General features: G+C 38.6%; 1 protein-coding gene across 1 annotated transcript; it reads right to left on the bottom strand.

Moving 5' to 3' along the window:
- Positions 1-7,675: 7,675 nt before the first annotated feature.
- On the bottom strand, positions 7,676-16,777 carry LOC119915507 (G-protein coupled receptor 26-like). The gene is made up of 3 exons (XM_038735055.1): positions 15,602-16,777; positions 14,427-14,540; positions 7,676-9,469 (listed from the first exon to the last, which is right to left on the bottom strand). Exons 1-3 carry the CDS (start codon positions 16,267-16,269, stop codon positions 9,241-9,243), a joined length of 1,011 nt encoding a protein of 336 aa, XP_038590983.1. The 5' UTR covers positions 16,270-16,777; the 3' UTR covers positions 7,676-9,240.
- Between the last annotated feature and the right edge of the window lie 8,028 nt (positions 16,778-24,805).

The raw sequence follows: 24,805 nt of genomic DNA, 5'->3' as shown, positions 1-24,805 counted from the left end.
TGGATTTAGTAAACTGTGATAGTGCTGCCATGTGGATTAATTCTTCTTTAACTGAAGAAAATGATTACTGATACTTAGCTGCTTAGCATATTCATTACAAATGCAACTACAAAGCACTCTGAGAGCACCATCTATGGCGCCACAGTCCTATAAATGTGTTATTTTAATAATTATTTAATCTGCATTTAAAATGGTGGGTGGGTGGTGAGGGTGCAATGGATAAGATACATGAGTTTGGTGTGAGAGACCCGGGTTCAACTCCCCTCTGTGACACATCCACCAGTGTGTCCCTAAGCAAGACTCTTAATCACTAGTTACTCCAGAGGCATGTGACCTCTGGCATATATAGCAATTGTAAGTCGCTTTGGATAAAAGCATCAGCTAAATGAATAAATGTAAAAATATCCAGGAATCCGTGGGGTGGGGTAAATTTTTGGGGAAGCCAAGTGAGAGGGGATGTCCTTTTTGGAGGGCAATTATCTAATGTATTGTGCTATTACAGTGCAGGGTATAATTTTACAAAAAATTGAATCATACTAATGCGCACTATCTGTTATCAATACACACGCTGAAAGTTGCATTTACCGACATGTACACTCTCTCTATCTTTCTCTCTCACTCACTCTTTCTCACCCCAAATAGGCTACAGTTAAGAATAAAAGAAGCATTCACCTATCTCTGGCTACTCACACACCTGGCTGAGGTCGTCACCGCACCTGCACTCATCAATCCAGCAGTATTTAAGGAGCTGCCACACATCTAGTCACCGCTGGATCGCTGTGAAGTATTATGTATGCTACCGCTTTCAAACCAGTTATTGAACTTTGTTACCTGTTTCTGCCTGCCTGAGCTATTCGCTTCTCGTCTGTTGTTGCCTACAACCTACCGTGTCTCTCTGTCTCAGGAACCATCTCTGGAGATCAGCCGTGGAAACTCAGTCTCAGAACTCAACTCACTCTGCTCACATGTCTCATATGATTGGTTAATCGTTTAATTTTTTTTCACAAAGGGATGCAAAACTCTGGCTTCCCCGCGTAGTCAGACTGCAGGTCAGTCTACGGTGGTGCAATATAGTGTTTCACCAGAAATGCAACGCATAGCATTTAGAGGGGCGCTGTTTCACTTATTGTAAAATACTCTGAGAAATGGGGCAGAAATGACAGCAACAGCACATGAGATTTATCGAAACTAAAAACACTGCGTTTTTATTACAATGACAAATATAGTCTGATAAAAACAGGGGAAGCCTGCCTTTCCTTGGTCTCTGGAAGAAAACGCCACTGCCAGGAATACTGTTTTTTTTCTGTTTTTTTTGCGGACTGTAAAAAACTTCTTTGCTGAAATACCAATCAAACTGTTTAGGATGCCACACAGCTGTGTATATGGGTCTGTCATCTATGTTTATATGTTTAGAAACAGTTGCACGATACGTGGCAACCAAATATAGAAAACCATAAAGGATTTCAAATACGTTAAAAATTCACGATGATCCAAATTTATCAAAGGCCTTGCACGCTCACACAGGTGTTTGCACTTGTCATAGCTGATTAGCCCTCTGCTCAGGTCGAGGTTGGGTGCAGCTATGCTGGAAATTACATGAGGTCACCAAACTGCATTAACTAATAAAGATGATAAAAGATGCAACAAAACTAACAGGAGAGAGAGATGTCAGTAAGGTGCAGTCTGCACAGTCTGCGGTTACTGAAAATAAAGAAGCGTTAAAGTATGATTAAGATGAGGCAATGAAAAAATAGGTTAACGTCAGGGAAAGATTGTGGTTAATGTTAATAAAAGAGCAAATGTTAAATGCAGGTCCAGTCTCCTGCATGAAAGTCAGACATGCTACACACCCACAATCCACATCCACCACTTGTATACCTCATGGTTAAAGAGTTTTGGAACATGAATTATTAATTTGTTATTATTTAATATTAGCCCTGTTCAATTTAGATGTTCAAGTAAGCCATATCACTGGGCCAGTATGCACAATATCAAGACCCTGGAACTGTAACATCTTACTGAAAAGACATTACGATTTTAATTGCAGGTGTGCCTTTTCTGCTACATGTTCAAATGTCTGCCAAGAAAAAGGTCTAGGGCTGTGTCCAAAATCACTCCCTATTCACTGTTCATCAGTTTACATGTGTATTTTTAATGTGAATTAATCCACTATATAGTGCTCTAAAATGTTCCACAATGGTGGGATAAAAGTACACATTTCTGCTAACAATCCCACAATGTCATTCTTTAGATGCGAAAATCATCGTTGTACTCTACACCATAAGTGATGATGCAAAATGACGATTCATGAAAATATGACTTTTAAATTAAATGTTCCCTGTACAGTTAACAATTATTGAGTATCTGTTATATAGGGAGTAGTGAATGAGTGGATGAGGAAGTGATTTGGGATCACAAAGTCACAGGGGATGGATGGTAGAAATGTGAAAGATTTGCGAGCGGATGAGTATTAAAACACTGAGTGACAATGCAAGGCCATACACATTAAATTTAGGTTTAATTAAATTAAACAACTTTGACAATGTAAGTTGTCAGTATTTGTTTTGTTTTCAGGCACTTCCTTATTAGTAAGCGGCAAGTCTGATATTTCAGAGCTTTCCATAAAATTGGAAGTTGACGTGAACACTATTAACAAATTCAGAAACTTGTAATTATGAAAACTCCATCATGACAATACTGGATCCTGATCTGCACCAAAACTAGTACAGCTTTTCTCTAAGTTTCATTAAAATATGTTGTTGACACTTTGGAGCCACAGCCACATATGTCATTACTCTGCAGTGACAATATGTGTCACACATTTTCTGCTACACATAGTCAAAGAGGAAGCATATGGTGACTTATGGGAGAGAAACAAGGGTACAAGTGGAATAATAAGCACCACATGCTTTTTGTTTATTGATATATGAAGCAGATGCTGGATTCTCCTTCACAATTTTCACAAATTCAGTGATATGTCATTTGGATGTGGAGGCAAAAGCCAAGGTGACGTTTGTTGGGGTTTTTGGCATTTGGATGAAACACAAAGTAACATTCACAGCCTTCATTGAAGTTGTCTGGTGGTTTGACACAATGACACATTCAAAAAGAAAATTAATCTTCACTTCACTTGAAAGCATTAGCTTTACACTGATTTCAGATTGTGTCAGTCACAAAAAAAAAATGTCATGGCTGGCGATTCAGACTTTCAGAGATTTAAAGTTAACCTCTTTTGATTCCTTGTCTCCAGTGAAAGGGTTAGGAAGAGAAAAACAACAAACATTCCTTTATTTTACAGAGCAAGGTGTCCACTTTTCACTTGAGTTGTGGTTTATTTCTCACTCAGGGGGTTCAGTTGACCGAGTGCGTTGAGGCAAACCATGATTAAGCCGTGTGTTATGGTCTGAGGCACCCACCTGAACATAATCACCGGCTCCTGGCGCGTGAAATCAGTGTCCACAATCTGAGTCATTTACCATCTCAGTCTGTGCTGATGTTGTTTCATTACCACCTGCACTGTGGTGTGAACAGAAAAACCGCTTCCCTCTGGCTCTGACTGATTGCAGGTGGAAATAGTCCGAATTGCTGCAAATACAAAAGCTGAAAGCCATTTCAGTCTTGTCAAACTTTTCTTCCTGCCCCAAATGGATACGTTTCTCAAATCCTAAGTAGATTAAAGACATGGCACTGATTGCTCAACCATGGTTGCGATGCAGGTGAACTTATTACAAATATTGACTGGTCTTTTTAAGATTTACATGCTTAGTCTCAAAAGCTCAACCTTGGGGGAAGAAAAACGCTGTTGTAGTATGGACTATGAGGCTACTCAAATAGGGGGCTGCATATCATATATCCGGTCAGTAGCTGCTGCTTACTGCCATGCACAGTTAGCCAGGCAGCGAACTTAGCGGTCATATTAGTCTAGTATGGGCACCAGAAGCAGAGCTGGGCGAGCAGGCAAACACAGCTTCCAAGACCAGCGTAGGTCAGTGTGCCGACACGGAATACAGCACCGAGTGGTTAACAGTGGCTCCGGACAGGACTCTGACTCCGGGGATGACAAAGACACAGCGGTTTCAGGAAGGAACAGGAGAGGCATCAAGCGGGGGAGAAGCGAGATGGAGGTCAGGCATCAGAGAGGCAGCGACAGCATGAAGAGCTAGAATATTTTCACATCTAACTCTGTAAATTAAGGGTTTATTTCGACCAAACCAGAGACTGTGACTTTTTGAAGAGTGGAAACGCTAACCAAGATGGTTTTGGCGAGCATGTGAATCATAGCGAACTAAACTACCTAAGCAATACTGTTGAGTTATAAAGTGGTATTTTGAGACAGTACTGGTTAGCATGATAACTTCAGCAGATATCTCTACTGACATCTAACTAGATGTCTCTGCAACACAATAAAGAAGTCTTTCACATAACGTCAGAACTGTTACTTTTTCACATTCTGTTGATAATGTTCGTTATTTTTTAAATTCTTGTTACACATTGCAAGTTTAAATACTGAGAATCTAGTCTCGCGTGAGTACATTCGCCTCAAGTGTTCACACACAACGCAAGAAGGCAATTTTAACGTGAATAAACACAACTCGCCATTACTACAGCTGTATGAACCCAAAGTAAACATTTTGCTGTGATTAAATAGCAATAAATGGATTAAACTGATGCTGAAATAACTACAACATGATGCAGATTTGTTAAACATTTGAATTCATGCTTTGTCAGGTCTGTCAGCATGACAGCAGGACAACAACTTTTAAATGTTTGTTTTATGAATGCAGTTTGGATCGATCAGGGCTATTCTGTGCTAACTTGGTCACAGTAGAGTACAATGATAGCCGGAATAAAGTTACAGACACATGCTTTCTGAACTCAGCAGGTAGTTCAACCTCCTCGCTTTCTTTTCTCCAAGTAATATCCAGTTTTGTCCGTTTTATATAAATATGAAGTCGTAGTCTGACAGAGCTAACGACGCTAACAACAACACTGGAACCGGATGTGCACGTAGCTAGCTGCTGAGAAGCTCCGGTGAAGATAAATCAATGTTGTAATCCCAAAAACTAAATTAAAAAGCTAATTTAATAAAAGCAGTTAACTCCAAGCTCCTCCCAAGAGTAAACGGCGTAGTTGTCAGAGCAGAATCCCGACCGACTACGGGTGTTTATTTGTCCAAAGGTTGCAGTGCTGCTCCCTGCTCCTCTCCCCCAAGTTTAGCAGCTCTCAGCCGGCCAGCAGATTTTCAATCGCCCGCTCTGCCTGGTCCTCTCCACACATCAATCTGAAGCCGTCGGTGATGTACAACACTGATAGGCTATCGCGACTCAGCGTCATGGGACTTTCTCGCTTGAGTTAAAAATATTCAACTCACGCGAATTCCTTCGTGTTGCCTTCGCGTCGCCGGCCCCGCCGTCTTCGCGTCGCTTTGCGCCGCCCGACAGGAAATCGCGGCTCTACGCGTCTTTGTATTGACTTTGTATGTAAACTCACCGCCCCAAACGCTCGCTTCGCTTTTGGTCTGAAAGCACCATAAGAGCTTTCCTGGACAATTATTTATCACCACAGTACCAGACCAATTTGGTAAAGTCTACAGTTTACTTTAATCATCATGGTCAAAATCTGAAACAGTCATCTTCCTCATTTTCATCAACATTACAAATACAATCACCATTAAAACCAAATACTCTCATCTTGTAATCAACAGATGGAAACAGCAGCCATCACTGTCATCATCATTACCTTTCATCACTTCACCACCGTCATCAACTGTTTGTCATCTTAGCCATCTTAAGCAGCAGCAGCAGCAGCATCGCACCAATGTTCTAATAAATTAGGAGGTACAAAACAAAACACTTCTGGCAGTCAAGTCAGTAACCATAACAAAATGAGGTATACACTCAATTCATTGTCAACTATCAACAACAGTTAAAACTTATTTTGCATTTTAAGCTGCACATTCTGTAACACTCAAACAAATACAGTGTCGTCATAAATTACATGTACGTATATCAAAAAGACACAAAAATACTTTTCACGTTGTCATTTATCTAAATCAGTCAACATATATTGTATCATGTTTTTCACCAATAACCATAATGATCATCTATGGAAAAAATAGTTACTCTACATCAGTGCAAAACATTAGCGAGGAATTACCATGGAAAGCAGAATTAGGTTACAGAAATACAGAGGCAGATTCTAGATGATTATATGTTAGTGAACAGGAGTGAATAAGGCAAAGCCTGAAACTATCAAGATTCAAGATACCCATATGCCATAGTGAATGGAAAAACTCTAAACCACCTTACGTTACAGAACTTAAGGCATCAGTTGTCTTGGAGTGTCATACAGTACTACACAATGCATCATATATCCAAGACAACCATTTCTCCTCAGTAGTAGTATGATCATGAATCCTTGAACACAAAATAAAAGCAAATATGTACTCACGTATACGTATGTACTTCGTATTAATTAACAACATAAATGTTTTAAGAAAATGAACTGCAGCTACTTGGCTCACTGGGCATCACTGATCATTTTGGCACTGAATGTAGATACAAACAGTATCTCACTGTTGGCTCCCTGCATGCATTCTTAATCCAAATCCATCAAAAATTCCAATTGAATAGAGCAAACTGAAAATCAGATGTCCATAAAGTTGACGTTCGCAATAATTGTTATTCTGTATTCTCTGTTTTCTGAACAAAGGTGCTTAAGCACCTCTTTCTACTGTATGTCAACTCTATAACAAGTGGAGCCCAGTCGAAAGCCCTCTGATACAGAGCTGCCCGTCTTCTGATACAGAAAAAAAGGATATAGTAGATACAACATGTAGTGGGTCGGATAACTGTCACTGTCAGACAAGAGGGCTCTTGGGCTTAAGTGTGTCTTCAAGAAATGCCTGGAAACGACTGTACTGTACAAGAAATGAGAGTAAATCAATTAACAAAATAGGTATTAAATGTAGGAGTAAAAAGGTGGCATTGTCTTCCTTCTATAGTTAGCCATCTCATTAAAAACATTGCGGTTGCAAAGTATCTTTCTTAAAAGCACTGTTAATGTAATTTTAATTTGCATGGATACATTTGACTATACAGATAAAGATTTAGTTATAGTATTTCTGGGAAGCAAAGCTGCTCTTGACAAAAAATAATTAAAATGAGAATTGAAGCTAACAAAATTTCTGTTCCAGTTAATTAAAGATCAGCCTGCTTGACCTATTATCGTTCTAACTTGCAGTTTCCACTCTGAAATGTTCCTGATATACAGAGAATTAAACAGATAGTGATTAACATACATGTACCACATTACAGTGCAAAGCATTATTCAAACAGGTGTGGGTGTCTGGTTTTAAATACATAACGGGGTAATCTCAATGCAAAAGATGTCAGTGACCCCTTCTTTGTTGATGATCCCTTTATAATTTACTGTTTGTACTAGTTTAGACCTTCTAATTAATGTTTCCTTTAAAATTATTAGAGCTGAAACAATGAGTCATAATCATTTTGTTTAACCAAAAATCCAGTGGTTCCAGCTTCTCAAATTTCAACATTTTCTGGTTTTCTTCTTCTATTATAATAAATTCTCTTTATATATATTTATATACAATATGTATATAATATTAATATATATAAGTGTCACAGGATGATTTTGAGCATCTATTGCTTTGTTTAGTTTGAGACATGTCCTACCACATTGAAAAGTCACGAGTCACCTCTTGAGGTAGAAACTATTGGATCAGAGACGGTTAATATTATAAAATCTAATCCTTGCACTAATATTTTAAATATTGTAATCTAGCCATACTGAGGAAATCTAAGATAGTTATCGTAACTGACTCTCCACATTCATAGTAGTCATATCATCCTATAGTATGTATAGCCTAAATGCTCATGATGATGATCATAGTTTAGGGCCCAAAAACAAGCAAATTCTCTTGATTAATTGGGTCTGACTAGCATTTAACTAGTTTTAGCATGTTTAATAAATTGTTAGCTAAATAAATATTTGGTGGTGCCTTCAAGATGCTGTCAGAAATATCAATGTTTCACATTCAGTGTGCATTAGATGTTTAGAAACATAAAGCTGAGACTATTTCTTTAAAAAGATTATTTCTGCTTTCAGAGCTGCTTTGTTTCAAGAATTGTTTGCATTTGCAAATAGCACATGATGTCATTAGTTTACATGTAATCACTCTGATAAGTACAGGAAAATAAAGCTATCATGTACATTGTTCTTTCCTGTCCATCTTGCCCAAATGTGTGAGAAAGCATAAAGCACTGTCTTACTCCATTCTATAAGTGCAAACCCCAGTAAAGTACAGTCAATCACACTCTACTTGGCTAAACAACCCAAGGGGCATATGTCAGTCATGACAGCAAAGGTGGCCAGCTTGAAGGCCCATTTTACCCATTAAAACACTGCTTGACTGGGTCAGTATGTCCTTCAAAATGGGTGCTGAAAGCACAAATGAAGGCAATGTGTTTACACACATGAAACACAAAAAACACATAATCTTCTTTTTTCGCTGGCATTTACACTACAAGGCAATTTACTACAAAAATAAAAGGACCCTAAAATCTTTTTAATTGGGAGAGTGTTTTACCCCATCAAGTCTGAAATAACCTGAGCCGAATTCTGCAGCGGCACTGTCTGCTGGATGTTTTCATCTGTATGACAATTAGGGGATTTGGTTTTGTATCAAGTTTTGGTTAGGCTAGTTTTCAGTGCTACAAACAGTGTGGACATATCAACTTGTCTCTTTACACAGACTAAAACAGACATACAGCCGTTCCTTATCCTTTTTTAACAAGATAATGTAAATATATACTACAGAAATGTCAACAGACAAAAATTCAAAATAAATATCCTATCAGACTCAAAGTTAACCTAGTTAAAATAATGACGCTATGAACTGGCATTTCTTCTTGGCTGAGCACATCTGTCTCTCCAGGTGGATGCGAAATCTGCCGTTGGTTATTGTCCTCACAACAAGTTCACTGCACTGATCTGTTGTTCTGGGCACTCAGTATGCAAGCACAGTGGTATTCCTGTGCAGCGATGTGCCCTTGTCTGTAGTGACTTTTTTCTTTTTTGGGCATGCCAGACCAAATTCAAGGAGACATGGACAGGAACAACCAATATTTGTTCTCTTCTTTGTCAACGATAAATCAGCTTCATATTTTACTGACAGTTGCCTGGTCAACCACATCCTGTATTCCATCAGTCCCCTCCCTGTCATTCTGCCGTCGGTATGTTGTTGCCTTGGTTCTCATGCCTGCGCCCGGACGTGTTCAAGGAGCTACGCTTCAGCAGCCTGTTGATGATGTCAGTGCATGTCTTCTTGTACTGGTGTCGGAGCAGTGAGTACACGAAGGGGTCGCAGGCTGCCTTGCTGTAAGTTAAGCACTTGGAGACAATTCCCCAGTGGGGGTTGATAGGCACCGCTGGAAATAACTCCACGATCCTGCAGGCAAGCATAAAGAGCGGGTGGTGAGAGAGAGGGGTGGAAAGGCAAGTCAACATGCTAGAAAAGACACGCATGCCCTAAGCTTCTACTGACATAGAAATACATTTGCAAGACATTACTGTCCATAACATCTATTTATTTTTTCATTGGCAGCCGGATTATTTATATATAGAGTCACCTCAGTAAGTACTTCTTAAGTTGTTGTTTTTAATCCCACAAGATAAAATGTAGGCAGCTGTCAAGTGAAACTACGTGAGTCTTTCTTTCTCTCTCTCTCACGCGTGTAGATTAACAGCGGGAGGCTAAATTTCATCTCATTTCTCATTTGCAGCTAGCAGCATTTCATGTCAGAAGACGCAGAGTCACCGGAAAAATAAAACTGACCTGTCTAAGCAATAATGAGTATCTGGAAACAAGCCAGTACACTTTGATTGTTATTTAATACAGTAGTAGATTAAGGGCTAAGCAGAGAATCTTAAAGGACAGGCTGTGGGAAAAACACTAGGTAGGTAAAATACTGTATGTTTAATTAAAAGGACACCTAATGAGCTTTACAGTTTGTCTGCATATCTAAGAAGCTGATCTCAGTCACGCTTAGAAAGACATAAAATTGGTGCTTTCACACTAATTTTTGTCAAGTTTTAAAATGTTTTACCGTGGTGTCATAAGAGGTATAAAAAAACTGCTGATCCTCTACTGTTGCACTCTGTATGATTACTCTGTCCACAATCAAGCTCTGTCAGCATATTAACACTGGCCTTACATGGGCCAGTAGCCATCACTGGCATTTGCCCATACATTCTCCAGCACCAGAGTGAACAGGAGGTTAAGTCAGCTGTCACACCGCAACAGCAGGGCTTTTACTTTACACATGATGATCCCAACAACAAATGAGCATCAGAGAGGCAGCAGAGGAGCTTTTAGCACAATATATTCAGACTGTAATCTGTAAACTGTCATTTTCAAAATGAGAGCATTTACATTGCTGCTATAGTTATTTATTACTGACAATGTACTGATAACACAACAAACTGTAAGTTTGTTGTCCGAGTTAACAAAAAACTCAGTATCAAAGCCTCCAGAGCTTTATTTATGACTATTTGTATTTAGTTATTCTTTTGCTTAATTTCTCATGGAAAACACATTGACTCAATCTTTTTAAGATTCAGGGTGAGATGATTTTTTGAGTTAATTGATAATGCGCCCTTCATTTTTTTTGTAAATGTCTCTGCTGTTACGCAAGAGGTTTGAGCTAATACGTATAGGAGAGTGTCATCAGCGTACTTTCGACAACTAGCCTTGTGGAATACCCATAAATATGTGTGTGTGTGTATATATATATATATATCAAAAACAAGCTAACCCACAGTGATAAGATACATGCCTAAGATACATAAAAGTTTAGAAAATCCTCCTGGCAGACCAACTGACCCTTCGCTAAGCCCCGCCCCCCTTAGTTACTGTTGGTAAGTCTGACAAACTGTCGGCTGTCACTGTCTATTACTGCACTCCCCGGAGAAATATTGTCATTACATTGAGTAGGAAGTTAGCTAGTGTTAGCTAACTAACATTACACACGATCCACAGCCAACATTATTCTGGATTTATTTTAGGTTTAGGAAAGAGACTAAATCGTACTTCTCCTATCAACCTCTCTGGGTAACGACTGTAACTATTACAAGTGCCCCAGGAACAGCGTTTGACCATATCTTAGAAAAATATAGCCAAGAAAAGCTAGAAAATGACTCTTTTTACATTAGAGTCAATGGAGCGCGACCATGAAAGTGTCGGACTTCAGTTAGAGCTGAAGCTGTGCTGGCTACCACAAGAGGAGAGACTCATACACTCATATATATACGCAAACATTTCCCAAATATACCATGAATTCGAATACATACCAGACACACAGAAACTCCCCTATTTACTGGGAGAAATGCCCAAATGTAAAATAATTGCTGCAAAATATGTCTCCTCACGTGAGGACAACCAGTGAAAACTCAGACTGATAAATAATTGTACAAATTTTCAAATTATTATGATTATGATTGTTTGATATTTTAGGAATTGTTTTGTTTTCAAATTTCACATTTGATAAGGATTTCTTTTTTTTTAATTATTATTATAATTATTTTTTTATTTTTGTCTATTAATATACATATATATAATATATATAATATAATAACACACATGTTACGGTTTCATTTATTTATTTTATTTTATTTTTAATATATTTATTGTTGTTATACATTCATGCCAATAAAGCTAATTTGAATTGAATTGAATTGAATTAGAGCGAGTCCTATACTGCGCTGTGATTGGCCAGCTGTGTATTTGGGGCGTGGCTTAGCAAAGGGTCAGTTGTGGCCAGCAGGAACTCTTTAATTTATTGACTATTTTATTAAAGATATTGTTAAGACAATGCCTTCATATGTGGCTGATACTAGATATGTTCTAAAATTGGTGACAGACATCTCTTTGCCTGACAACCCCCTTCTGGTAACATTTGATATGTACACTAACATTCCACATGAGGGTGGGCTAGAAGCTGAACTTTTATCTTGAGGCCCAAAACAATGAGGTTTAAAGGTTCAATAATACTTACCCAACTCTGCATTTTACAACAGTACACAGTCCTACAAAAGTTCTATTTCTGGATCTTTCGAATCACAGTTAATGCAAACAAACAACTGGAGACCAATTTCAAAAAGAAACCGACAGAAATACTAATTTATACACTCCTAGTTGCCATCCTAACCATGTGATTAGTAATAGGCCATATGGTCAGTTTGTGAGAGAATATGTAGTGAAAAACAGGATGATCATATCGAGGCTAAAGAAATGTCTGGACGCTTTAGAGAACGGGGACAAGATTGAGCACTTATTGACTAGGCTGTGGAAGAAACCAATGGAAAAGATAGGAAAGAATTATTGAAGCCTTCCCCTAAACCTGTTGAAAACAGAACATTTCTGTCAGAATATTGTACCATCTCTAGACAAGTCAAACAGTTCATAAATAAACATTGGAATATCTTAAGATGTGACCCACATTTGAACCATTTATCAGTTTCTAGACCTCATTTTTGCTTCAGGAGAGGCAGAAATTAGATTTTGTTGTCAGTTCTATGTATAGAGAACCCACACAAACTAGTTGGCTTTCACTAAAGCTTTATGGGAACTAGATGTGGCAAATGTGCACATTGTTCAAACACATTTGGACAAAACATTTAATCACCCACATTCAGGAAAAAAATATAACATAAAATAATGTCCATGTGGCTTAATGTATGTGGGCCAAACTAAAAGGAATCTTAAATTGAGAGTGGCAGAGCATAAGGTTGCCGTTAGAAATGGGAACATGGATTATGCCATTGATAAAGAGAAAAAACGTGGTTCAGCTACTTCCCTTAAATGTATTGGCATTGAAAGATTGAGTCCTAATCCAAGAGTTGATTCATGAATTGAACGATTGAGCCTCATGGACTTAATGAGACACTAGATTTTAGCTCATTCCTGTGATGATGTAATTCTTGTGACTCATGTATGTTTAATATATATATAATATATATATTATATATATACTAATCACATTTGTGCTGTTTTAATATTTTGTATAAGATGTTGATTTTATAAATGTATATACCTGAGAAAAATGTAATAGAAAAATGTAATGTTGTTTTTGATTTTTCATAGCCTCATCCTGCTATCTACCAGCAGATTGTTGTTGCTGTGCACAGGGATATATATATATACATGTATATGTATATGTATATATACATATACATATACATGTATATATATGATCTTTTTGCCACAGCAACTGTCTCACCTCACAGAGTCTGAATGGTTCAAATGAATTTCGACCTTTGGCAGGTATATATATATATATATATAGTGTATGTGTGTTCACTCTGGAAAAGTGACAAAATTAAGTATACTCAAACCGGAAAGTCTGCCAATTAAATTAAATACAACTGATTTTTGAAAGTTCTCAGAAAGATCTTTCACAAAGACTCTATCTCTGAAGTTTTACTTGAAGCGACTTTCCAAAGTTGTAGTTTGATGGATGTAATTTCCTGTTAATGTAAAGTGGTTAAGTATGTTTTAAAAAAAAAAAAAATACTAAAGTATACTATGATGATTAGTATGTAGTACATACTGTATATAGTTAGTATGTAGTATGGATTTGGGACAAAGCTCCTGTTACTGTATTACAGTAACAATATTAGTGACATTGAATGTCAATCAAACTGCGATTTTAGAAGGCCACTGCTGCATAAATTTGAAAAAGGAGAGCTGTTATACCATTCACAATTTGTTAATTTTTTTCTGGTATATCTAAATACTTTACTTTATTTTGTCACTTTTTAAAGTTGTATGTAGAATGGGTTAGGGGCACAGGTATGTTTTCTGACTTACTTATTGCATTGCAGATCCTTTTTTTTAAAACATCATCTACATGTATCTTGGATATTTTAAATACTGTATAGTAGATGTGATGAATCCATGAGAGTTTTTCTTGTCCCTGCACTCTACATTATTGTATATTCTCATGTCCTTTGCATGATTTTAATTAAAAAAATAAAACTTTCTTCTCACATGTCCACTCGGACATCACTTCTGTGTTTCAGACTCATTAGGCCTCATGTGACATCATGCATCTGTTTGTCCAGTGATTGATGTGAGTACAGTCTACCTCACTAACTGATGCACCCTACGAACTTGAGGAGAAAAGTGCGAATGCAGCAGCAACAGCAGAGCAGAGGCATATTATTTATCACAAGGTCAGCCAATCTCATCTTCCAATTCCGGCCGGTGTAGAGAGGAGCAGAGAGGAAGCACAAAGGAGGCAGCGAGGAGGGGTTTACAACAGAGGTTAGGGGGATACCAGCATGAGCTGCAGTGTCTCAGCGTGGTTTCCCTCTACCCCCTGCATGGGTCTCTCTCAAACACTCACCTTGTGATCACATAAGGAGCGAAACAGAGCATGAAGGTGCCGATGAAGGTGCTGATCTTCCTTGTTGCTCTCTGTCGTCGCCTCTTCTGCTCCTCCAGGCAACGCTGGCGAACACTGGAAATACAGAGAGTTCAGATGGTTTATAATAAGTGGGACACACTCAGGGGAGACCACATAGTGTCTCTAAAATGCTCATACAGAAAGCCAGGAGTGGGTGTACTTGTGTTTATTTCTGTTGTGCAGGGGTTAAATATAGGGGCAGCCAGCAGAGGCTGACCTGAGGTAAAATAATGCATTTATCCCAAAGATACTTATGTAACACAAAGAAGAATCAGCCTTATTTACACAAGGAATTTACTTTTGGTGACTTGGCACATAACAATGGTATAAAATGTATAAATATAAAATATTAAATTGACATGGGATAAATATATATATATATATATATATATATATATATATATATAGAGAGAGAGAGAGAGAGAGAGAGAGAGAGAGAGAGAGAGAGAGAGAGAGAGAGAGAGAGAGAGAAATAATATAAAGAATAATAAGGAATATGTGCAAGAATTATAAGTTAAACACCTTCTATATGTGTTGTGTTGTCATAATGATAGACAGCTTGTGAGTAACAACAGGCAGGAGTTATAACACCAGCATGCACCTTATACACAGTAGCTGTGATCTGTAGTATGTAACAAAGCCGCACACACACACACACACACACACACACACACACACACAAACACAAAAACATATATTGGTTTGAAGTTATATTGTATGGAGGTAGAGTAAAGCAATCACTCTGGATGACTTTTGATGGCATCCTCTCTGAATACTGAGGACACAAATGTGAGTGGACATTCAGATATCAGACTTTGCAAAAGTTATGTATTACAGTACAGAACAGTGTCCTTTCAGGCTTTAATATACATGTGAAAAGGAATTATGGCACCAGCTAGCCTTCACTAAGTGCTCCCAAGGTGTTATATTCCCCATTTTGACCAGAGGATTGATATGTACAGTTTGTTCTTACTTTTTTCTAAGAACAAGATTGTTCAGTTGGCAGAGTTACATAAAAAAGATTATACTAAATGTAAATCTACATTGCAGAGGTCAGTAAAAGGTTCCTGATAAAGGAGTGACACAAGTATGAATAATATGCTAGGAGAGCTCACCTCGGGTGTATATCCACCAGCAGCACCAAAGTTTGCATTGTAATAACGTCGATCCTCTTACAATGAAACCTTGCCACTTTAAGCACCTTGAGGTATGTGACACACAGCACTATAAAAGACAGGAGAAAGGTGAAGGAGTGAAAGAAGACGGTGAAGATAACAAACTGGGTCGGACTGCTCGCACTCGAGTTGGACAGGGTGCAGGACGCGTAAAGCCGGTGGTATCCCACCCAGGAGAGGCAGGTGGCCACCGTGGAGAAGGACATGGAGTGTGCCCACGTGTACCCGAGCACAAAAGCCGCATCTTTATGGCGCATTTTGGAGTGGTACCTCAGGGGGAACACCACCGCGATCCACCTGTCGATGCTAAGAGCTGCCATGCTCAGCATTGAGTTGGTGGACAGGAAGGTCTCCAGGAAGCCCACGATCTGGCAAAATCTGTCTCCTCCCGGCTGAGCATTACTGATAAGTCCCACCAAAGTGAGCGGCATGTTGGACACAGTCAGCAACAAGTTGCAGAAGGTGAGGTTGAGGTTGAACAGACCTGGGACCTGCTTGCGGATCTCTGGGTTGTACAGAAAGCAGATCAGCACCAGGACGTTGGACAGCAACGACACTATAATAATCACAACCACCAACACAGAGAGAATTACCTCTGCAGTGTCCATCCTGTGTGCCACGAAACTCACTTATTCCCACTTTTTGTGTGCATATCCAGTCTTGTTTTGCAGCTGCAAAATTGCATTAATCACCCATAACCGTGTCCATGCATCCCCAGATCTCTCCACCGGTGGAGATCCCCTTTTTCTCTCCACTACATGGTCCCTGTACGCAAGCAAAAATGATCAGGAGGATTCCGACATGATAAGAACTATGTTTGGGGATTCGTAGGGACGATCCATCCGCTTTCCCTAGAAACTATAATAAACCAGCTCTCGAGCCAAAGCAGCTCTATTCTGGCACTGCGTCTTGCAGTGGGTTTTTGTCGTCCGGTGATGCGTTCTCGAGGCATCACCCCTCCGCACACACTGCACAGTGTGTGGGCTGCTTGATCTCTCCCCTGTCTCTGGAAGAAACAGTAAAAGATATAGAACAGTGAGTATAGTTGAGTGGGGATTCCTACTAGAAAAAGCAAATGGCATTAATTCCCCAGAGTTTCCTTCCTTTCATATAATCCAAACTTATGGTTGGTTGAAAAAGATGTTAGATAGATAAATAAATAAATGACACATCTGTCTAAAATTAATTTGTTTGTTTTTTGACACAATTAAATGATGCTATCATTGTCAACCTATTGATGTGTTTTCAATGTGTATTTATTTTTCTTTTCTTCTTTAAAGTCTTTTCAAAGAACACCTTGAAAGAAGGCAGCATGACAATAAATACATTACAGACAACATATTCAGGCAAAGAAAACTGTCACACACTGCACAAAAAACGCATACATCAAAAAGCATTAAAAAAAAACTAAAAGAAAATAGGTTAATGAAAAAGCAATTGTCAAATGATTTTTTTCCCATCCTAGGTTATTTAATCAAACATTTTTTGGAATTAAATATATTGATAGAAGCCAAATTTATGTTAAGGTCTGGTTTCATTACTTTGAACCATCACCCCATTCCAGCAGCACATTAGCACCTCTTCCCCTCATGCCTTACTCAAATAATCTCAAATATCTCTAAATTAAGTCTGCTTCATCAGGTTGATAAGGAGCAGCATCTTCCGTTCCCCTGGAAGCAAGGATGACGCCCCCAGATTCTGCTGCCCCTGTGGACTTGGAGAATTCTTTCTCTGAAGCGTGGGACTCATTGGAGTGTGCTGTGGCGCGTCACATGAGCCACTGAAGGCGCTGGAGCAGGGTGAGGTGGTGGTTGTGGTTGCAATAGGGGGAAGGGGGGGGTCAGAGTGAGAGTGTGTGGGAGGAAAGAGTTATTGTTACTGCAACACACATGCACATGGTATTTCACTGTGGAGATGTGATATTATGCAGTCCACCATGTTGTCTTCCTTCTCTCCTTGGTGGCAAAAGATGAACAGGAGAAAAAAGGAGGAGATTTGTCCTGAAAGAGAGGCTCATTAAAATGCGATCCTGTAACGCTGTCTATGGAGTAGCCTATATGGGCTGATGTTTGCTCTTGAAGCAAAGAGAAAGTGGTTGCAGGGGAAGGACAGACACCTCTGCCGGCTGCTGGGTGTTATTAAGCTGAAATGCAGCTCCATCTTGGCTCCAGAGTAAGGCTTTGGCTATGATGGATGCATTCCCAGCATTATACTTTCACATGTGATGGGGCAATCAGCCTTTGGAGAAAGGCACACTTGAGCGTTATCATGGAACTGCTTGTGCAGCTCTCTCCTGTCAGTTCAGAGGCCTTATCAGCACAGAGCCACCAGTTGATCTCAGGCACAAGTGCAGCTTTTTATAAGCATCACGTTAATTATTCTTTTCAGAATTAAATGCCAATTCCACAGACGTGTGCGAAAAAAGTCATTCCAAAAATATAACTTTGAGGGAATTGATGGATGTGGATGGAAGTTTAATGTGCATGGGTGAGAGGATAATACGTTTGATGTATTTTTTGTTCTAGCTGGCAATTTTTCTTTGAAAAAGTGACAATGATTAAGATTTCTGCTAAAGATGTATCATTAAGAACCAAGCTAGACAAACATCACCATTAAGTACAATGCACATATGTGCACAGAAAAAGCTTTTTATTGATGCTGTTAAAAAAAATACAGCATGTCTTCATCCATTCCACCTGAAAGAGGCTTTATTTGAGGAAAGCATTATGTCTATGCAAATCCATGTAAATGAGGCCTGATTCGAGTTGGACACATGGGCTTTGACGCCTTTTGGCCTTAGGTAATTTCACCTTGAATTTAAACAGCACAGCAGCTCCTTTTGTCTCATGTTGGTAGGGTTGTCTCGCAAATTAATCATGCCAGATAGCGAACACACAAAATATTTAGGATGCTTGCCTTTTTTTATGAAGTAGTAGAATGAAGTCCATGCAGGTAAAAGCTATCTTCCCACAGTTTCATCATACATCCATCAGAAAACCGATGAGTTACAGACAGATTTTTAAGCTTTGAGATTGTGTAGATTGTGCAAATTGTGTCTATAAAATGTCTAAAGATGGTCACATTTTCCATACTCTAACATGTCTTCACATTGTTTGTTTTGTTCAATCCCCAAAGAGATGGATGCAGACGCGACACCGCTATCTGCTTTCTTACCATTCATTATTATCTTCTTGACTGTGAAAAATGGATGGATTTTCTATCACCTAAAATCTGAAATTTGTGTTTAAAGTGTTTGAAACAAGTCAAGACATCTCAAGTCTGCAGATTTGCACTTTGAAGATAATACCTCTTGTCAGGAGGTTTAACAAGTGCAGGACTTGACTGTGAGAGACGGTGGGATGAGAGAGAGAGCCTGCAGCACTCCTCCTTTTTGCTGTGACAGTGTGGATCTGAATTCGCTGCCAGTTTCAATTCCACACTCGACTTCCCTCAGATAGGCAGGCTGGCCTAATGTTAAACCTAGATTTATGCTTTAGCTTCTATGTTTTCCTGACTCACCTTTTGAATATATTATATTAATATAATACTTGTATTTTGAACATATCTCAACCAGTGATGCAGGATTTCTATGTTGAGTTGAGAGGAAATTCAGGAAAAAAGTTTGGGGAATTTGGTACAAAAGTGACAATTGGAAAACTTGTAAAACTCAGACTTGAGACTATGTGTTATGTAAGGAGTGTGTCAGGAGTGTGTATGCATACTGTATGAGCTGACTGGTTGCCCACAGTCTTATAGCTCATAAAGGTCTCATAAGTGAAGACAGGAAGGACACTCACTCAGGCAAGAAGCTTTATACAAAGAGAGTGAAATGCCAACTTGGTGAAGGTGAAGGGAAAGTGTTGACACTGATAATGATAATGCTGAGATGCCAGCTTCTTGTTATCCTTGGCTTGCAACCATTTTGATACTAAAGAGAGTTTGGTGTGACAACTTGCAAATATGTTAAAAGAAACATAAGGCCAAGTTCACTGAATGCTTCTGTGTATCTGGTATTAGGTAAAAAATGGTTTATGTTATGCTATATGGTTTGTACCTTTGTATGGGTTTACATTAAAGGAAATGTTCAACATTTGTGGGAAATATGCTTTCATGTTGAAAAAATTAGATGAAAAGATTGATCACCTTCATGTCTATTTGCTAAATCTAAAGCTACCACCAGCAGCTGGCTAACTTAGCACAAAGACTGGAAACAGGAGATAACAGCTAGCCTGGCTCTGTCCAAATATAATAATCCAACTACCAGCCCCTCTAAAGCAACTGTCTACACTGAAAAGTACAATTAACTTGTTTTATCTCGTCCTGGTCATGACCTGTTGCGAGGCGATTTGTTGCATCTTGCAACGACATATTTGTGGTGTATATTCTAATAGAATCATGGAAACGTGTGCCTGACATACCATTGAAAATTCATTGAATATTGCTGTACCCCGCGACCCTGTACGCAGGATAAGCGGTTGACAATGGATGGATGGATGAATATTGCTATAGGTGGGAGCCATACTATTCAGCAACCCTCTGCCTATTTTCATGGCAAGGACCCACCCAATCTCCCCTGATCTCACTCACTCCTAATCAATGGTCTACTTTATAAGCTCCACCCATTGCCTTTGTTCTGGCTGGCAGCAACACAAACCACATGTGAGGGCCCTCCGTCTCTGTGATTCAGATGTACATCTATGGTTGTGTGTGACAAAGTGAGTTTATTGCCTTTTTCATATTTGCTGTATCTTAATAGTTATTTGTAAACTTGATGTGATTGAATGCTTGACTAGTATACATATTAGTAGATGCTATATTCCTCAGTTTGATTGTCTGCCTTGAGACTACAGATTTCACCTTGTGTGTAAGTGTGCAGTGCACATGGATTGTTAATTTTAGTTAAGGAAAAGCAGAAAACAGTATAACCTAACTGATGAATTTCATGTAATTGTTAAATGAATGTCTTATGTAGTACTTTATAATTTTTGTATTGGTAGGCCTACCCTTAACCCCTTTTGGTTAGAGTCCAAATGTTTGATTGTTAGGCGCCTAGTTAAGTGTTATGTTATACATTGGTTTACTGTATTGTAATTCTTGTTGTTTTATCACTTGTAGAAAACCATAACTGTCAAGCCTCATCTCCTGTTGCTCTTCATGTGTAAATAGTGGCAACAAATGGCTTAAACGGAACAATTTGTCCCTTCTGCATTCTTATCGATGTACCATGGTGATGTTCAAACTCATGTGAACCAATATAGTTTACAATTGCATTTTCTCATTATTTCCAGGTTTCTATTTGACTGCTTATCATCGGAATTGCATGGGAGTAGACTTGTTCCATAAGGCAGCTGGCTAGTTGGTATGGTTCTACATTTAGTTCAATATTCAAGGATAAACCCTTTGAGAAACAACTTTGTTTTCAAATAGATTCTTAAACACTGATACACGACTACAATGCTACCACCATGCTAGTATGCATACAATAATGATGCTAACATCTTGATGTTTAGCAGATATGTTTATAATCACCACATAGTTTAGCATATTATCATGCTAATATTGGCTAATTAGCACAAAAGGCCAGCTGAGAGCAATGGGAAAGTGAGTTACAGATATTTGGGCATAAACCAAAGTGTTCAACAATTGAAATGTACTGCAGGTCACAAATTAAAAGAACTGAATAAATGGACAACATGACAAATGCAGATGCTGCCACACAGGTACTGCATAGTAGAATTAAGCATTTAACACCCATTCATGCTCTGTGGCATGTATAAAAATGCTGACCAGGTCCAATTGATTCTGTCAAAAGGTGACAATAGAATAAATGTAGAAGTGACTCTGAAAGAGGGTTCATTGTCGGGGCGGGATGGCACGAACTTCAAAGACAGCTCAACTGGTTAGTGTTTCAATAGGAACAGTGACATCTGCATTTAGATTTATGGGAAAGACATCAGTAAATAGGGTTGTAAATTGGCAGTGTATATTTGATGTCCGTGATGCTTGTGCATTATGTAAAGAAATAGAACTTCCTTAGGTGACTGTGAATGTCAATGCAGGATATGATCAGACTGTCAGCAATTACATGGAATAGGGGGTATTATAGTAAGGTTACAGTGCATAAACCTCTCATTACAAAGATGAATGCGCATTTGGTGTTGAGTTCAGAGGTGCAAAAACTATAGGCACTGTCTGCAGAGAGAGGAAAGACGAGATTTGATGTGTCAGATAAGTCACCCTTCTGCATGGGTGGCAGATCTTGTCATAGTGTGTTCAACAGGAACAGCAGCACGAGCGATTTGACCCAAATGGAGACACTGGGGCAGAGCAGATGCAGTTTAATCAAAAGGTACACAGGCTCATGGGAAATTGAGGCAGTCAAACATGCAAACAAATTCAGAATGGAGCAGGCAAGAATTAAAAGTACAAGCACGGCCCAAGGGAAACAAAGTCCAAAAACAACTGGGGTAACAAACACTAGCAAAAACAGCAGAGGTACTTGACACATTGTACAAAGCAGAGGCAGTGACGCAAAGGAATACAGTTTTAATATACAAGTGAGGGAAGGATAACTAAACACAGGTGAAACTAATCAGGATGGGGCAGACAATAAAAAATGGTGGGAAAGGCAGGAAGTTAAGTTACACAAGACACAAGGAAGGACTCTTTCAACATAAAACAGGAAATAACTTTCAATACAGTACATTCACTCCTCACTTGTTCCTTTGTAACTACTCACAGTTTGGTGTGCCATATTGTAAAGAGTTAACAATTAATTAAAGAAAACCATGACAGGTCTCAAACCAACTGAACGCCTATGGAAGTTTTAAACAGTGTTCTCCACCACCATCATCAAAACACCAAATGAAGGAATTTCTCTTGGAAGAATGGTGTTCATCCCTCCAGTAGAGTTCTAGAGACTTGTAGAATCAATGCCAAGGTGCACTGAAGCTGTTCTAGCAGCATATGGTGGCCCAACACCTTACGTGGTTGGTTTATCATTTAATTTGAATTTAATTCTTTAATCTGATGATGGCGCTATGAAAAGTCAGGGGATAAACAAAGTCAGTAGGATTCACCCTCTAGGTAGCATGAATATCTGTATAAAATGTGTACCAATTCATCAAAAGCTAGAAAGTTGGGAGGTTACTGGAGTCATTATTATTCATCCTCTGGTTACCATGAATGTCTGATCGAAATGACATCACAATCCATCTAATAATTGTTGAGATATTTCGATCAGGAGTCAGAGCCATAGTGGTGGAAAGTAATGTTTATCCAGCTACTTATGTACAATTTTCAGGTAGTGTTTCCGTTTTAGTTCCATTTTAATTCCAGAAAATGTCACTCCACTACATTAATGTGACAGCCATAATAACTAGTTACATTGCAGATAAAGCCTTTGCATACATGACAGATCCTCTTATATATTACAATGCGTTGTTGATGTATCATTATCCAGAAGTGCAAATAAATTAGCGCCACCTCAATCAGCTACAACATTAAAAAACTGCTTATGTTAATGCATCAGAAACATAAATCCAAACATTTAATATAACATAACACTGAGTGCTGTATATGAATATATGTTAGAAAAGCCTTCCTGATGAGAAGCTTTTTTCCACCAAAACCCGCCTAAACAATCCGAGGCCAATGTCTTTTCATATTAAAGCTGTGGTGATGTTGAGGAAACCCAGCACCGCAGGTCTGAGCTCGCCATCAGCAATTTATAATCAGAGCACTGTTAATACAGGCACTGGTCTATGGAGTACAAGCTTATTTTCATTAGGGATCCAGGAGGGTTTTGGCAGTGTGACAACATGCTCAAGCCTGCAAATAGGCAACTGTCACAGGTACAAAACCAAAGGATTTTAGTATGACATGATGTTACTGATTTACAGTGCTGACAAATTGCTTTTATTCTTGTTAATATTTGGACCATAAAACACTGAGCTGCAATTATTATTTGTAGCAGTTTTCTGCAAATATTTGCTGCTCAGCCTCTAGATGGTGTCAGATTTAAAGCATCATTACATAAAACTGTTGAACCTTACAGAAGAGAGCTGGAATGGGCTGTATTTTTGGCTAATGTTGACAGAAGCAAAGGTACCACTGAGTTTGGTACGAGTGGGATTTTCACCACATTAGACATGTGTTTTTGCACATTCACCCCTGAAGGAGCCAGATCATATAAGCAACTCAAATATGAGGCTGTCTGTCTTTCATCTGTTTAGTTCACAGATGAGTTCACAGTGTCATTATCAGCTGTTCTTTGAAGACTGTGCTACATCAAACGGGCAAAGCAAACAATTTGCAATGTATTGATCTTCTTATTAGCAATTCTCCAGCAAAGTACCAAAAATATCAGACAAGCTGTGAAGCTGAGACGGTTTGGATTCAGTAATATCAAGATAAACATAAAGCAGCAGATTTTATTTTGTCTTGTTTACCAGGGCACAATGTATTGAAATGCATGTAATTTATTTTTTCTAGTGTGGTTAAATGGAATTTGATGAGATTTCTCCTTCACACACAGTGTGAATCAAAATATTTCAGTCACCAGTTACATCAGTTTGTCATTCAACTGATGTATATTGCACTAATTTGAAAGGGAAGAGATCAAGTGATCACTGTCAATCTACACAATCAAAAGCTAATGGAGTCAAAGAGCAGATCTGACAAATAATCAGTCCAGTCATCAAGAGTGTCATCAAGATATAAAGCCACGAGCTACTTACTAGAAATCATTTAAATTTGACCTCAATAAAATGAACATGCATCAGGCATGTAGCACATATCTGTTGTTTTTATGTCACTTCATTATGTTTTGGGAGAATATTCATCATTTGTGCTGTTCTTTATATTTAGCTTGTGTCCAGCACAAAGACTAGATCAGCAAAAATATGTGATAGTTGGAATTCCCCTTTGAAGGCCAAATCATTTTTGTGACACAGGAATCAGTATTCTGAGGGTTAACTGTTATACCCACTAAAGCTAGAAACCAACGCACTAAACCTGAAATCTGCTTCATAGACAGAAAAGGCAGGCATCTAAAAAAAAACATAACATATAGTATAGCAACAATTTAGTAGGCATATTGCTGTAACTGGACAATGTCCTTCAGGATTTTTTCCCCTTGGATTG

This window comes from Micropterus salmoides, unplaced genomic scaffold, assembly GCF_014851395.1.
Source record: "Micropterus salmoides isolate LMB-PRFRI ecotype aquatic unplaced genomic scaffold, ASM1485139v1 Ms_hic_scaffold_21, whole genome shotgun sequence".
Taxonomy (NCBI): Eukaryota; Metazoa; Chordata; class Actinopteri; order Centrarchiformes; family Centrarchidae; genus Micropterus; species Micropterus salmoides.
The sequence above is the reverse complement of the archived record's forward strand: the minus strand, read 5'-3'. Positions and strand labels throughout refer to the sequence as shown.